At 46.6% G+C, this 17,039-nt stretch overlaps 1 protein-coding gene across 8 annotated transcripts in view; it reads right to left on the bottom strand.

Moving 5' to 3' along the window:
• HECW1 (HECT, C2 and WW domain containing E3 ubiquitin protein ligase 1) overlaps nt 1-17,039 on the bottom strand; it is a 282,485-nt gene that overhangs the window by 103,536 nt on the left and 161,910 nt on the right. For 6 of the 8 annotated variants that reach the window (XM_033069763.1, XM_033069746.2, XM_033069781.2 and 3 more), the window contains one exon: nt 1,269-1,347. In XM_033069763.1, coding sequence (XP_032925654.1) covers nt 1,269-1,347 — 79 coding nt within the window. The remainder of the gene's footprint in view (nt 1-1,268; nt 1,348-17,039) is intronic. The other 2 variants (XM_033069756.2, XM_033069719.2) reach the window with 1 other exon arrangement.

Consider the following 17,039-nt stretch of genomic DNA (forward strand, 5'->3'; position numbering starts at 1 on the left):
GGACTCACTGACACCACCTTATTTAGCAGTCTCACAAATTACTAGTCTTGACACCTCTTGGCTTACTAGGCCAAAGAATCAGAGAGAATGAAATGAAAAACCGTCACTAGTTCTGGGCCACATTTTCTATGTAAGATTATATATGGACATTAAAAAACGTTAGGTCTTTACTTTTGTTGAGCTAAACCTGTGGTTTTATCAACTGATAGGTGGATGTCCAGTGTGCAACTTGACAAAAATAAGTAATGTGTTAAAAAAACCCATCCCAATGCCAGTCTGATCTGCCATGTATTCACAAACAACCTCTCAAGAACCACACTGGCTCCCTATTTTGTAAAAGCACTGATATGCATCCTTAATAGAAGGAAGCTTGAAATAAATCATATGGCCAAAACCAATCCTACAAAATGCTTGTCTACGAATAGGACTTTACACTTAAAGGCCTATGCCTGTAAAACTTTTGAACAAGGGTAGCACGTTGTACTACATGTTCAAAGAATTTCCAAGTCAAGTCAAGTATCTTTGTCTTACAGGAGCTAAAAAAATATGGAAACAATCAGTAAGCATGACTCCAAAATAAGAGTCATGGTCATAACCATTTGTTATAACAATGGTTATAAGACAAACAATAAATCTCTTATGACAAATTGGTTTCTGTCTAAAGACATGATTTACATGTTGTTCTTGCCAAAGCCAGATCAAATGGTTCATAACTGTTACATGGGAACATATTAAGCCTTTAAAACCTGCAGTGACATGCCAAGTAATGAGGCTGAGCATTTTATGTGAAATGCAGGTAAGTGAGAGCAATCTTCTGCCTCAAGAAGTCTGAGAGTCACTTTTGAGCAACACAGAGAAGCTTCTGCACCACAGCACATGGGTCTGCCTCAGGTCCAGACCATGACTGTGGAATTTCCAAGGAACAGAGTACTACCACAAATCACATTTTGCTCTGTAAATAAAGCATATGCCTTTGATCTTGCTTTCCCTGACCTACATATTTAATTGTAAACAGAAAAACCTTATATGGCCCCAGAACTCTACTTGAACAAGCTACCTTAGCCTGTAATTCTCATTGAAGGAAAAGAGTGTGGCAATAATAATAGATATTTATAGTCTGTCTCAGCATCACTTCTAGAGCAACAGACAAAGAACCCATGTACAAATATATACAAAGATATGCTTACACACTTGTGTACACGAAAGGTTCTAGTAACTTCAGTCCCAAACTCTTTGAGCTTAAAACTTTTGTATCAGCAGTGACTTACCTGACAATGAAAAACTTATCAGCCGCCGGTTTCTTTGTCCCTGGACTGAGTCTTCATTGGTGATGCTTTTAAAAATCTGCTGGGAGAGAAAGAATTATAAGAATAGACTCCAACAACTCTTAAACAGAGAATTGATGAGTAACTGTCTTTTCTACAGATTCTTGGTTAGTTTTACAACTAAGAATCAATTGTATGACTAGAGATCAAAACCATGTTTTTATCTAGGTAATAATTTTACCTAGATAAAGTCATCCCTGCCTGGAAGCTTTCCCTTGAAGAACCCAAATAATGCAAAAATACTACTGTAATTTGAATATAGCAGTTCTTCACCCAAAATTGAACTACTTAATAATCAGGAGATAAAAGTAGTACATAAGGATGGGGATGCGGCTATCACCTCTTGAAACAACTTAGATCTTTATAATACTTTATTACTCGCGTGGAAAATCTTGTTCCAGAAAGTTTATTAAATACCTTTGAGAAAGACTTCTGAGAGACCTTGTACAAAAAACCTACTGTGAATTCTGCCAACAATATGCATTGAGGGTGAGCTGGGGAAAAAAATTTTAAAATTCCATAGATTACTGTTTGTACTCCATAGTTCAGTTTTTAATGTCAGTCTGGTTTAGCAAGTTTATTGGTGAGCTGCTGTTGTTCAAATTAGGCCCCAAGCTGCCTTCTGGCTATGATCAGAACTGAGAAGCAAGGATACTCATAGGTCAATGCCTGGGGCATTAGGAGAAGCGCACCACCAGTAGTTTTTGTGTGGAGCCACAGGGCAGGGCAGAGGAGATGCCATCAGGTGTCAGACTCCAAGTTCAGCATGGAGGTGGTGCTATGAGTACTGCTTCCCACCGACTTTGGAGTCAAACCAAGTGCTGTTCTGCCCCCGAGAAGCAGCAGCTCCATGTCACTCTTGCCATTAAGCTTCCAGCCAAAAAAGAAAAACAGCATTTATGCAGTGAAGTTCCAATTTCTGACGGGAAACAGCAACTGAAGTCCCACTCAGCTGTGACTCATTGCTCGGTATATTAAATATTGTGTAGTCAAGCTTAACTTAGAAAACAAGCTGCTCTCTGCCCCCAGACAGTGCAAAACCTGGGGAAGTGAATACTTAGCCCAGCTAGCAGGGATTAAACAACCACACATGGATGAGACTCAGACCAAAAAATATATAGATTGAATTTAGATATCCTTATTAAAGAATGAGTTCTGCTGGACCTGCCTTTTAGTCATAATCACTTTGTTTCTTCCAGACTACCTAAATGAAATAAAAGGTACTGACTAGAGTGGGACTGCAAACAAATTCCAGTGGAAACATCCCTATTGGATCCCAGATGGTTAGTTGCAATTGCACTATTGGTCTTCTCAGCAAATTAAGTTGCAATATATTTATTGAAGCCACCACTATTTCTGGATAGAGACACATTCAAATCAGATATATGTGCATGACAAGAACTCAGCAACCTTTACCAGCCAAAGCTGTGATCCCATCAAGAAACAGTGACATTTCCTGGTCAACATGTATTTTTCATATTATGTCACTGCATTATATTAATTACACATTACACTGTAATGCTTACTTTTATGGTCTTTTCATGATTTTGTCCAGGATAGTAATGAGGCCAGCCAACCTAGATATGTGCATATTTGCAAAAGGTGCTTTTTCCTAGTCCTTCAGCATTTTTCTGGGGTTTTATTTAAACCTGCCATGTATGTCATACATCATCCCAGTATGAATAGTTCAGCAAACTACATTTTGAACAAACTGGGGTGCTTCTGATGGGGTCCTGCAAACCTGTTCAAAACTTTAAAATATTTGCTATTAAACGACCCTTCAGGGGCCATATCTACATTAGTGAAACTATATTGAGACAGCAATAATAGAGTGTTGTCACAAATCCTGATAAAAAGCAAAGCATCCTCAGCATGGTCAAACTTGCACTAGCAAAGCTTGCCATTATACAAGGGGAGTAATAACATATCCAGTCCCATAAGTGAAACAACAACAACAAAATAAATTTATTTGCTCCTGAAGGGCCCATCTGTTCTGTGAAGCAGGTGCACCCCACAGAGTCCTGTCAAGTGCTCACCACTCAACCACACAATCAGGGGTACTAAACGCCAGCCCTGCTGTGCAAACGAGTTCCATCCTCAGTAGCTGACCCCTGCATAACTCTCTGAGAAGCAGGACTACATCAGCAGGCCAGCTATTCTGAGAATGCCTAGCAATTAGCCTTAGTTAAATGGTCCTAAATGAAACACTTGATGGAAGCTTCTCCAACTTTCCTCCTGGCCAGGTGGATAAGAAAGGGAATGCACAGCAGAAAGGCCAAAGGTTTTTGTCATTTGGTTTGATGCATCATTAAAGTCTTCATACAACTGAGCCTCCTGTGGAGCTCTACCATCACAAACCTGTGCTCCTCATCCTCCAGTGGTCTGAAGGCCCTGGTCGGCTACTCTCCTCACACAGAGACAGCATCTCCTCACCCTCGGCATGGATTCTTAGGCATGCCAAGGCACCTGCCAGAGCAGGTTCAGAAGCAGGCAAACATCCTCTCTCCTATTCTCAAAGAATAGGAAGGGTAATAGGAAGGCCATGAAAGTGATTATACTTTAATATTGGCATTTCAAGAAGTCAGAAGGAACAGGAAGGAAGTAGGGGAGACAAATATCCTATCAGTAAGTCTGATTTTCTGAAAATAAGAAGAGTTATTTACTACAGTTTCGATTTACTGTTTTCTAATGCAATACCAGACTGTCTCCAATAATGATGATGTTGTGGGCTGGGGGAGGGTTTAGAAATTTTTCCCATTATTATGTTAAGCTAGCCGGGATGGCTCCCCTTTTAGCCGTTAAGAGCTGAAGACAAAAGGATGCCTGGGCGGGTCCTGATTTTCTTTATGGTTGAAAGTGGAATGCGGCTTTTGTCCTTCAGCGAGTAGGAGGACACTCGCAGCGCGCTGGCCGAACTCGAGGAGAGAGGTTGCTTCTCTCCGTGGTTGGGATCAGGCTCCTTTGGACTGGGACTGCTACAGCTTCCTGCTTCCTCTGAACAACTGAGAACTGGGACACCCACACTGAGCAAGTTCTTCCCTCACCCTTCTCCCACCTGGGACGGTGCTGCTGCTTGCTCCCCTGCTTCTGCAGCCACTGCATCTGAGAGGTTGCCTGCCCTGTTCCATCGGACTGTGCGGATGAGGAGGGGCATCGGTAACTGAAAAAAGGGACTGGGACTGAGTTCCGTTCTGTTCTGTCACTGTTTTTTTTCTTTCATATAGTTGATGTTGTTTTTTGTTTGTCTTATAAATATATCAGTAAAGAACTGTTATTCCAAACCCATACCTTTTTTTTGCCTGAGAGTTCCTGAATTTCCTTTGCCTGGCAATACTGTCCCTTTAAACCAGGACAGATCTTGGCGCCCGGAATGTGGGGCTCGAGGTTAAGGAATAACAGTTCTTCAGTTGCCTGAGATTGTCTTTTTGTGTGCTAGCAACATGTAGTCCAGCAACATGTGGTCCAGTTTAATCTGGTTTGGGCTGCACATGTTCATACATGTATATCTCCCATTTGCAAACCCTTACATAAACATGGGCCCTGTAACTAAGGCTACTGTGACTGTTATCGAACTTGCTTTCTGGGTTGATAAGGTGAGGAATTCATGGATTTTTAACTTCCTTTGGAAGGCAGGTACATGGATTCAGGGATACCACACACTAAATGCATGTTTTTGGGATTACTTTAATAATGGCACCTACTGTGAAGGAATAACACCAGAGGAAATTTTCTCCCAACCCCTCACCCAAATTTTTGGGTCTACCCCACCAGTTTTTGAAGGGTTCAGATTTCCTTTGAATGCTAATGATATCATACAGTGGTTGGTGTTGCTGATAGTCTTGTCCTATTTAACATTAAGAGATAAGGGGGGATTGAGCTGGATAACAACTCTGATACCTACTCCAGGAAATAGGGATGGTGCTGCAGACATTGACCCTGCCCCAGAGACTAGGGATGCTGCCCCAGAGCCTGCCCCTGCCCCAGAGACTAGGGATGCTGCCCCAGAGCCTGACCCTGCCCCACAGCCCAGCTCAGAAAGAAACCACCCGGAGTGGGTGGGGCTTCTAGTGAAGCAGATGAGTGAGATGGGCCAGATAATGAAGGAGTACCCCTCCCCAGCTGGTGAGAAGCTCTGCCATAAAGGGTGAGAATCCAGTGATGCTGTAGTGGAACCCATAGGTATTACATCTGCCCAGGGTCCAGCCGAATTGCAAGAGTACTCACAGCCAGCAGCAGTCGCCCCTGTAGAAACTAGGAAGTCTAAAATGAAAACAAGGCACCTAGACAAAGAGGACCAGAGAGGAGGGCCCTCCCAACCAGCAGGGGAGCCAGAGGTTGAAATCATCACTGAGTCCCTGTCTTATGAAAATCTCCGCAATCTGCGGAAAGATATTGCACGACGGGCCCGGGAGGCTTTGACAACTTGGCTACTTCGGGTCTGGGACCTTATGGGTACAGGTGTGCACTTGGATGGTACAGAGGCAAGAAATTTGGGATCCTTGTCCCAGGACTCAGGTGTGGACCAGATATTCGTAAGGGAGCCAGGCCCATTTCCCCTCTGGGAGCGGTTTTTAATGAGTGTAAGAGAGAGGTTTGCCAACAAAGAAAGAATGCAGGAATACCATAATAGAATGCATTGGAAAACCATTGAGGAAGGGATCCAACAGCTGAGAGAAGTGGCAGTACTGGAGGTACTCTTTGGGAGGGATGGACAGCATGACAATGACCCTGACAAGGTCATGTGCACAGGGCACATGCTGTAGAATCTGGCACACCAAGGGCCATCTCAATATACCACCTTCATTGCAATGATTAATGCTGATGAGCACCGAGAAACAATGAGCTCTGTTGCTAACAAGCTTAGGGATTTTCACAGTATGATGAACGGCGTAGTGCAGACCCAGGTTTCTTCCATGGTCCAGGAGGTGAGGGGGATGAGGGAGGAGATGAAGGAGGTGAGGGGGATGAGAGGTGACATAAGTGAGATGAGGGAGGAGATCAGGAAGATCAATGCAGCACCAGTGCCAGCCTCATATCCCAAGGTTACAGCCCAACATCACCCAGCTAGTGAAAGAGGGTACACCCCACGAGCTGACCTATGTTTTTTCCTGCGTGACCATGGGGAAGACATGGGAAAATGGGATGGGAAACCCACTTCTGTCCTGGCAGCACAGGTGCTTCAACTCAGGGAGGGAAATGCTAACCGAGGGAGCTACACTAAAGTGAAGGTAGCCTCAACTTCCCATGACCAAGGTGCTGGGCATTACAGAAGGGAGGATGATCTGTCAGACCCACTTGAAGTAACCTCCATTATGTATGTTCAGGAAAGGAATAATAGCCAGGGCTAGAGGGGCCCTGCCTCTAGCCAGGGAGAGGCACGGGATAACAGAGTCTATTGGATGGTGTGGGTCCGATGGCCTGGCACATCAGAACCACAAGAATACAGGGTATTAGTAGATACTGGTTCACAATGAACCCTAATACCATCAGAACATGTGGGGGAAGAGCGTGTTTCCATTGTTGGGGTGACGGGGGGATCACAGGAATTGTCTTTGCTGGAAGCTGAGGTGAGTCTGACAGGAGAGGGATGGCAGAAACATCCGATTGTAACTGGCCCAGAGGCACCGCCCATTCTAGGCATAGACTTTCTCAGGAGTGGCTATTACAAAGACCCAAAGGGATACAGATGGGCTTTTGGAATAGCTGCTGTAGCGGTAGAGGGCATTAAGCAGTTAAACACCTTGCCTGGACTGTCAGAAAACCCATCTGCAGTGGGACTCCTGAAGGTGGAAGAGCAACAAGTGCCAATTGCCACCTCAAGAGTGCACCGCCGGCAGTACCGGACAAATCGAGATGCCGTGATCCCCATCCACAAGATGATCCATGAGCTGGAGAGCCAAGGGGCGGTCAGCAAAACCTACTCACCCTTCAACAGCCCCATCTGGCCCGTGCGCAAGTCTGATGGAGAATGGAGATTGACTGTGGACTATCGTGCACTGAACGAAGTGACTCCACCACTGAGCGCTGCCGTGCCGGACATGCTGGAACTCCAGTACGAGCTGGAGTCCAAGGCAGCAAGGTGGTATGCCACCATTGACATTGCCAACGCATTTTTCTCCATTCCCCTGGCAGCAGAGTGCAGGCCTCAGTTTGCCTTTACATGGAGGGGCGTGCAGTACACGTGGAATCATCTGCCCCAGGAGTGGAAACAGCCCCACCATCTGTCATGGACTGATCCAGACTGCACTGGAAAAGGATGAGGCTCCAGAACACCTGCAATACATCGATGACATCATTGTGTGGCGGAACACGGCAGTGGAGGTATTCGAGAAAGGAGAAAAGATCATACAGATTCTGCTAAGAGCCAGCTTTGCCATTAAAAAGAGCAAAGTCAAAGGACCTGCCCGAGAGATCCAGTTCCTGGGAGTAAAATGGCAAGATGGACGGCGCCAAATCCCCACTGAGGTCATCAATAAGATCACCGCAATGTCTCCACCAACCAGCAAGAAGGAAACACAAGCTTTCCTAGGTGCCATAGGCTTTTGGAGAATGCACATTCCTGAGTACAGCCAGATTGTGAGCCCTCTCTACCTGGTCACCCGTAAGATTTCCACTGGGGTGCTGAGCAGCAGCAAGCCTTTGCCGAGATCAAGCAGGAGATCGCTCATGCAGTAGCACTTGGCCCAGTGTGGACGGGACCAGAGGTGAAGAATATGCTTTATTCTGCAGCTGGGAACCATGGCTTGTCCTAGAGCCTTTGGCAGAAGGTGGCTGGGGAGACTCGAAGTCGACCTCTGGGATTCTGGAGCCGGAGCTACAGAGGGTCTGAAGCCAATTACAGTAAATTCACGAATACAAGCCACACTGAGTATAAGCCGCATCTCTGGGTGTTGGCAAATATTTCGTTTTTTGTCCATAAATAAGCTGCACCCTGAGTATAAGTCGCTCTGTCGTTCGCAGCGAGGACCCGCATGCAAAAAAGTGGCCAAATAGTAACAGAACCACGGCATGGCGGGGAGTTTACTGGCTCAACTAAGGCTATACAGGCTCGGCCCGCTAGGGGCTGCTGACGGGTCCAGACGGCCCAGCTCGGTGGGGCTGCTCGGGGCTGGCCGCTGCCTCTGGGCTCGCTCGCCCCGGCCCCGCTCCCGCCGCGGCGCCGGTCGGGCATGGAGAGCGCGCCCCACTCCCGCCGTGGTGCCGGCTGGACACGGAGCACCCCCTGCTCCCGTCACAGCAGCGGAGGGCGGGGGCAGAGCCCCCTCCCCTCCTCCCCGAGCCGCAGCAATGGCGGCGCGGGGCCCCCCCCGTCTCTCCCCCGGGCTGCGGCAGAGGAGGGAAGGAGAGAGCTCTCCTGCCTCTCTCCCCGCCCCCCGTGCTGCCTGCAGGGAGCCAGGCTCCACTCGCGGTGCAACAGAGTAATAATTTGTAACAATCGCGAAATGCCAGTTTTTACTGGCAGGTGCTTGGCTCGGCGCCTGGCTGGTACGTCTGGGGTTGTAAATGTCAGAAAATTATTCACATATTAGCCGCCCCCGAGTATTAGCCGCACTTTCAGGTTTCCACCAAAATTTTGGTCAAATTGCTGCGGCTTGTATCCGTGAAATTACTGTACACTCCCACAGAGAAGGAGATCTTGGCTGCCTATGAAGGAGTCCAAGCTGCCTCAGAGGTAATTGGGACAGAAGCACAACTCCTTCTGGCGCCCTGACTACCAGTGCTGGGGTGGATGTTCAAAGGAAAGGTTCCCTCCACCCACCACGCCACCGATGCCACATGGAGCAAGTGGATTGCCCTCATTACGCAACGCGCCCACATCGGAAATCCAAATTGCCCTGGGATTTTGGAGATAATTACGAACTGGTCAGAAGGTGAAAATTTTGGTCTCACCGATGACAAGGACCAAGAACAAGTGAGCCGGGCTGAGGAAGCCCCACCATATAACCAACTGCCAGTAGATGAAACATGCTACGCTCTTTTCACCGATGGCTCCTGCCGCATCATGGGGATGAACTGGAAGTGGAAAGCAGCCCTATGGAGCCCCACACGACAGGTTGCACAAGCTACCGAAGGAGAAGGTGGATCAAGTCAATTTGCTGAACTCAAAGCTGTTCAGCTGGCCCTGGACATTGCTGAAAGAGAGAAGTGGCCAAAGCTCTACCTTTATACTGACTCGTGGATGGTAGCTAATGCTCTGTGGGGTTGGTTGGAAAGGTGGAAAAAGGTAAACTGGCAACGTAGGGGAAAACCAACCTGGGCTGCTGATGAGTGGAAAGACATTGCCACCTGGGTAGAGAAGCTACCTGTGAAAGTTCGTCACGTGGATGCCCATGTCCCCAAGAGTCGGGCTAATGAGGAACACAGACACAACGAGCAGGTTGATCAGGCCTCAAAGACAGAGGTGTCAAAAATAGACTTGGATTGGCAACACAAGGGAGAATTGTTCCTGGCTCGATGGGCCCATGACGCCTCAGGTCATCAGGGCAGAGATGCCACCTATAAGTGGGCACAAGACCCAGGGGTGGATCTAACCATGGACAGTATCTCCCAAGTTATCCATGACTGTGAGACGTGCACTGCCATCAAACAGGCCAAGCGGGTGAAGCCCCTCTGGTATGCTGGGCGTTGGTCCAAATATAAGTATGGGGAGGCCTGGCAGATTGACTACATCACACTGCCTCAAACCCGCCAAGGCAAGCGCTACGTGCTGACCATGGTGGAAGCCACCACCGGATGGTTGGAGACCTACCCTGTGCCACACGCCACGGCCTGGAACACCATCCTGGGCCTTGAGAAACAGGTCCTTTGGAGGCATGGCACCCCTGAGAGAATTGAGTCAGACAACGGGACTCATTTCAAAAACAGCCTCATAAACAGCTGGGCTAGGGAACACGGCATTGAGTGGGTGTACCACATCCCCTACCATGCACCAGCAGCTGGGAAGGTCAAACGGTGCAATGGCCTGCTTAAAACCACCTTGAAGGCACTTGGTGGGGGGACTTTCAAGAACTGGGAAAGTAATCTACCAAAGGCCACATGGTTAGTGAATACCCGAGGTTCCACTAACTGAGCAGGCCCTGCCCAATCTGAGCTCTTGGGAACACCAGATGGGGATAGGGTTCCAGTTGTACACATGAGAGGTATGCTAGGGAAAACTGTTTGGGTGAACTCTGCCTCCAGCAAAGACAATCCCATCCATGGGGTGGTTTTTGTTCAAGGACCAGGTTGTACCTGGTGGGTGATGCAAAAGGATGGAGAGACCCGATGCATACTCCAAGGAGACCTTGTTCTAGGGTGAACTACCTATGATACTGTGTCTGTAACTGCATGTATGTGTGTAATTTAAAGGTTCCAATTTGATGTAGTATGTTAGCATGGAAAAAATTTGGGGTGGATAATGTTGTGGGCGGGGGGAGGTTTTAGAAATTTTTCCCATTATTATGTTAAGCTAGCCGGGATGGCTCCCCTTTTAGCCGTTAAGAGCTGAAGACAAAAGGATGCCTGGGCGGGCCCTGATTTTCTTTATGGCTGAAAGTGGAATGCGGCTTTTGTCCTTCAGCGAGTAGGAGGACACTCGCAGCGCGCTGGCCGAACTCGAGGAGAGAGGTTGCTTCTCTCCGTGGTTGGGATCAGGCTCCTTTGGACTGGGACTGCTACAGCTTCCTGCTTCCTCTGAACAACTGAGAACTGGGACACCCACACTGAGCAAGTTCTTCCCTCACCCTTCTCCCACCTGGGACGGTGCTGCTGCTTGCTCCCCTGCTTCTGCAGCCACTGCATCTGAGAGGCCGCCTGCCCTGCTCCATCGGACTGTGCGGACGAGGAGGGGCATTGGTAACTGAAAAAAGGGACTGGGACTGAGTTCCGTTCTGTTCTGTCACTGGTTTTTTTTTTCTTTCATATAGTTGATGCTGTTTTTTGTTTGTCTTATAAATATATCAGTAAAGAACTGTTATTCCAAACCCATACCTTTTTTTTGCCTGAGAGTTCCTGAATTTCCTCTTCCTGGCAATACTCTCCCTTTAAACCAGGACAGATGACAAGGCTGCACTCGATGTAGAGCAAGGCAAAAGAGGATGAGTGGTCACCAGAGCTCATCAGCAGCTGTATTTAATGGGTTTCATAGTGTCTTGAGGCCTGGGATAGGGATGTGCACAGGCCATACTGTTCCAGTTTGCCATTCATTATGAAGGAAATCCAGACTGATTTTAATGGCTGCAATATAATTACATTGGGAGTTTTGTCACTGTAAACAAACCTTGAGTTTAGTCATCAGGAGGTAAAAACCCTTCTATCTTTACAACTGCCACTTAAAATACAGTTAGTTGACAGACAGACAACATTCATCTCATCACTTGACATCCTATGGGCTTGAAGTCCTTCACATGTAATGGAACAAATGTGATTTTCCATCAATAACTTCTGTGCTTTTAATATCCTTGAAGTGAGAGCTCAGTCTGAATTAGCTTGATATTTTTAGTTTATAATGCCATTTTTGCACACTGTGCAACCCAGCCCAATTATTTACAGGTCCTGCTGATACAAAACAGAATTAATAGGCTTTTACTACACACTTCTGCTCTATGTAGACATGAAGATGGGACCTGAGCTGCCACTTCAAACCTAGGTGAATCTCTCTCCAAGAACCAAAGGCTTCCTGAACTGAGTTCAAACCTCCTTTTGATTTCTTTGAATGTAATTGGAGCCAGCATCATTGCCACTGATGTCAGCACATACATTCAAACAGTTAGAGAAGCATCAATACTTCCTTTAAAATATTCTCCAGTAAACACACACTATAAAATCTTCTGGTCTCTGATAGAGTTTTCCAACCTCTGAAGCAAGGTGAAAGATGACTATCAGCATCTGTGATGGCTAACTGTGAAACATGGGAAGATAACCTGAGGCCAGACTGAAGCCTGTTGGGATTTGCTGACCTCAGTAAACAGTCCAGCTTTAGTAGTGCTTTTCATTTTTACAGTACAGAGAAAAAAGAGGACCAAAGAAGAAGACTGAAAGCTAAAAATAGCAGTCTTGTCCTGGAATCACTTGTGTGTGGTTCCTGCCAATGCTAGAAGGAAGTCATGTGACCCTGAATGAGAAAGGAGGCAGGTTTCACACTAGCAAAGGGTGCCCTTGAGACTCTATTTCTCTTTAACCATGGTATATGTTATGAAAAAAAGAAAATCATCTTGAGAAATACCAGAGTATTACAGTCCATCAGTTCTTGCTCAGGCAAAATTCCAAGTGCATCACTAAAAATTTCTCTAAGCGGAAAGCCATAAACAGAGACTCTTACAACTAATTAAAAATATCTCCTAAAATACCTTTCCCTTCACTACTCTACCTAGACGTGGAAGAATAACAAGGACAATACTTTTGCTCCTGAAAATAATGTGGTTTACAGTGCACACTCAGAGTGCCCCTATTCAGCCTCCCTGTTGCTCTAGGTTATGATGAAGAAAATACTTTGGACAGAGGTATGGTGTGAATACAGGTCTGGAAGAAACTAACTGTTGTAACTGTGTTTATCTGGTGCTGTACTAGAAAATTTGCTTTTGGACACCACAGTGACCAGGAATAGTGCAGCATGCTGGCAAAACCTCCTTTGCAGCATTAAAATCCTTTCAGCATGTTTGCCTATTGTGCAGCACAACTTAACTATTCTTAAAGTCCTGTTGATACAAAACAGGAAAAATATGATTTTATTACGTGCATCTACCACAGCTAGACATGCACAGCTGACACACACAGCGCAGGAAAACTTATTCCTTTTCCTACACACAGTTCAGAAAACACTCTTATGTCTTAGTGTTCTGTAGAATTCTTCCTCTCCAGAAGGAAAAGGATTTCTCACCCAGAAGGAAGAGGACATTTTTGGCCACTGCACTCACATGAAGAGATTCAACAAAACAAAATGATTTTTTTTTTTCCCAAAACTAGAAGAGACACCAAGATTAAGTAATCTTACTCTTCACTGACAGCCAAAGCACTTTTGTATCAGTAGTTTCTGTTGCAAAATAATGGTGACATTTAACTGATAGAAATTACCTCCCACAGAGGTAATTTAAACAGAGAAGTTACAGTGATATTAAAATTGGTGCTGCACTGCCTGTTTGCTTTCATTGACTTTATATCATGGTGAATATCATGGACATGAACAAATGCTCCATATAATCAAGTCCCCATTTTACAAGATGCTAATTAAAACCTAGAGTATTTTACACTGATAGCACAGATGTAACTACCATAATATCTAACACAGATTAAACAGTCAGGTACTGTAAACTTGCAAAGCTCTAGCTGGGGCAATACTATCTATTCACAAGAGTTTTTCTTTTAAAAGGTAGATCTAAGGACATATTAAAGTATTAAGAAAACCTTGCACTTCCAAGCAGTACTATCCAGAAATATACAGTAATTTCATGACCACAAGGCGCACCGGACTATAAGGTGCACCACCCAAGGAGTCGGCAAATTTTGCAACTTTGTAGATCATTTAAGGCTCACCGGACTATAAGGCGCACTTTTTTTTTGCAGCGAGGATCTGTGCCGCGCGCAACAAAGTAACTAATTAGTAATGGAATCCCATGATCGTGGAGTTTACTGGCATGTGCTCAAATTGGAAACATTTTAACAGATTGGTGTAGCCTTTAAATGCAGTCCCAAGTGTCCTCCCCGTGCGTGGGGCCCAGCACTCCCACCCGGCGCCAGTTGCCGAGGCAGGGCTTGGGGTGGCAGCAGTTCGGGGCAGCTCGGAGTGGTCGGGGCTGGCCGCGGCACAGAGCAGGAGCAGCTCGGAGTGGCTCAGAGCGGGTGTGGCTCGGAGCAGCTGGCGCTAGCGGCGACAAAGAGTAGGCACGGTGTGCCACGGTACGGAGTGGTCGGGGCTTGCCGCAGCACGGAGCAAATGTGGCTGACCGCAGCTCGGAGCGGGCACGGAGTGCCGCGGTACGGAACGGGCGCGGCTTGGAGCGGCTCAGAGCAGGTGCGGGTCGGAGCAGCTGGGGTTAGTGGCAGCAGGGAGCGGCCGGGGCTCGCCACGGCATGGAGCGATTGTGGCTCGCCGCGGCATGGAACGGGCGCGGCGCGCCGTGGTACAGAGCAGGCATGGCTCAGAGCGGTTGGGGCTAGTGGTGGCACAGAGCAGTTGGGGTTGGCTGCGGTACGGAGCGGTCAGGGCTTGCTGCGGCATGGAGTGGTCGGGGCTCGGCGTGGCACGGAGCAGGCATGGCGCGCGGCGTACGGAGCAAGCGTGATGCACGGCAGCATGGAGCATTTGTGGCTCGCAGTGGCACAGAGGGGCCGGGGCTCGCCGCGGCATGGAGTGGGCACGGCTTGAAGCAGCCGGGGCTCGCAGTTTCTGCGGCAGCCCATTCCCTCCCTCCCCGCGCCGCTCCGGAAGCCCCGTGTAGCTCTGGGAGCCCCCCGCACCCCTGGACTTTTCCCCCGAACCAGTGCAGCCCCGATGCTGCCACCAGGCGGGCTCTACTTGGCTCTGGACCATTGCGGGCTCACACTTCCGGGTTGCGAATTTCGCAACTTTGTACATTATATAAGGCGTACTGGACTACAAGGTGCACTTCTGGGTTCGGGGGAAAATTTTAGTCAAAAGGGTGCGCCGTATAGTCGTGAAATTAGTGTAATCAAGATGGAAGTCTACAACGAAAGACGATTGGAAAACACAAATATAAAGCAGCAAAATACTTTCTGTTTGTACACGCTGGCTCTGAGGATAAAAAGCAATAGATCAGAGCACTGCAAAAAAGGGAAGGCTGCAGCATGTGCTTAATTTAAATCACAAGGGAAAAATAGTCTCAACTTAGCCCCAAATTGTGCATCAGGAAACAGAAAAGGCATTGCTAGATTTTAGAGCTAAACATGTGGTGTTGCAGTGCAAAAGACAGGCTGTCCAGTCAATGCCTGCACTAAGACCACTGAACTTGCCAGTAGATTTAAAGCAAATTAAGTAAGGTCAACAGCCTTGCTGATTTCAGTTTAAAACAGCTTGGAGCTATTGTTTTAATAGACCAAAGTGTGCATGGCACAGGACTCCAGAAGAGTCTTCAAAAATTTATTCTCCCCTAACTTATTTCTGTTAGCTTTTACTGTTGCACTCTTAATTTCACTGAATGCTTAACATTAGGTCAACTCTTCAAAACAAGTGGAAAAAGGCTTTCATTTTCTACAGCTTAGAAGTGAAGCTTCTTATCCCAGTAAGAGAATATCAGACATCATCCTGAGTTCACACTCCATATTCTACCATCTCCTTTAGAGAGGGAATTCCTCAGTAGATCCGCAAATGGGTGAATGTTCCCATTTTCTCACAGGTGCTGAATTTAAAAATAGACTGTTTTGTAAAAAAACTGACTAATCGAACACAGACTAAGTGCTTCCTTTCACACCGTTGCTTGACTTTTTCAGTGAAGAAGCTGCTTTGGGATACAAGGGGCGAATTCTGAAAGGAACAAATGAGGATCTGAGCTCCCTGACTACCATTGACAGAATTATGTCTATAATCCCAGGCACCACTTTGAAAATCTACCCCTAATTAGTGGCAGTGCTTCAGCTGCAACCCCCACTCTGCTAACAGAATTATCCAGCTCTTGAATGCAATATATTCCACTTATCCTGTTAGCTTGTTAAGCCATTGTGCTGGCACAGTGGTATTTTTCTATCAGGTGCTTCCAAGCAGCTACCAGCTTCTCCGGCAGCAGCCTAACTCCTGCTGGGTGCTCTGCCGCCAGCTCACGTCCCTAAAGGACTGTGACCACACACATGCAGAGGCTTCCCCGTGTGCCACGGTCAGCAGCACTCCAGCCTTGTAAAACGCCACCTTCTCAATGCCATCCTTTAATTAAGTGGAGAATCTGCCTTTTGTGGGCATATGACAATTGCCCTCTCTCTGCAGAACACATCTTTTTCTCCACCCTGCAGCAGTGTTTATCGATTACTTTATTTATCCCAAGAGACAGGAGTTTTTAATTCCAAAAACTCTTGTCCTAGAAACCCCTTAAATAGGTAGCAAGGAAGTGAGTAGACATTTTTCCTCCATGGAAAATGTTATGAATTATTTCACTAGATTCTAGATGACAAACTGTGGCAGCCAAACTAAAATACTGGGAAAAAACCTGCTGCTTAGTGAAGCGCATCAGTGATGTCCTCTAGCAGGCAACTATCAACAGGCTTATGACAAGAGGACATCCAGTATTTGGAGTTTTCCATCTTGGCATGAAGCTATTTCATATGCCCCAACCAATCCTATGCGTATAGAATGCTCTTTCAGCATAATCAGAATCTCAAATAAGGATGTTAGGAGCAAACACTTCCAATTAAAACAAAATCAAGGACTGAGGCAAGAAATCAGTACCTCTCACACAGTCTAGTATCTTTTTCTTCCAAAATTTTATTAATTCAGGTTTTTAATTGTTTCAACAGCTCTGCCTAGTAAACTTCAGTTATCCTTTGGTAGCAGAGGAAAGGCTTTGATTAGAGATTCTGATCTTCCTTCACTCTTTGAAACTTGGATGTGGTAGGGTTTGGGTTGCTGTTTCTGGGTTGAGGGCTGGACTACATCTAAGCAGCAGATACTTCACTTATACCTATCAAACTTTGGGGAGGATTATTTTCTGCAACATATCCCACCAACTGCCCCCGCACTGGCTCTGAGACTGCAGGCTATTTGCTGCCAATGACTCTGTGAGCCTTAAGAAG

This window comes from Catharus ustulatus, chromosome 1, assembly GCF_009819885.2.
Source record: "Catharus ustulatus isolate bCatUst1 chromosome 1, bCatUst1.pri.v2, whole genome shotgun sequence".
Classification (NCBI taxonomy): Eukaryota; Metazoa; Chordata; class Aves; order Passeriformes; family Turdidae; genus Catharus; species Catharus ustulatus.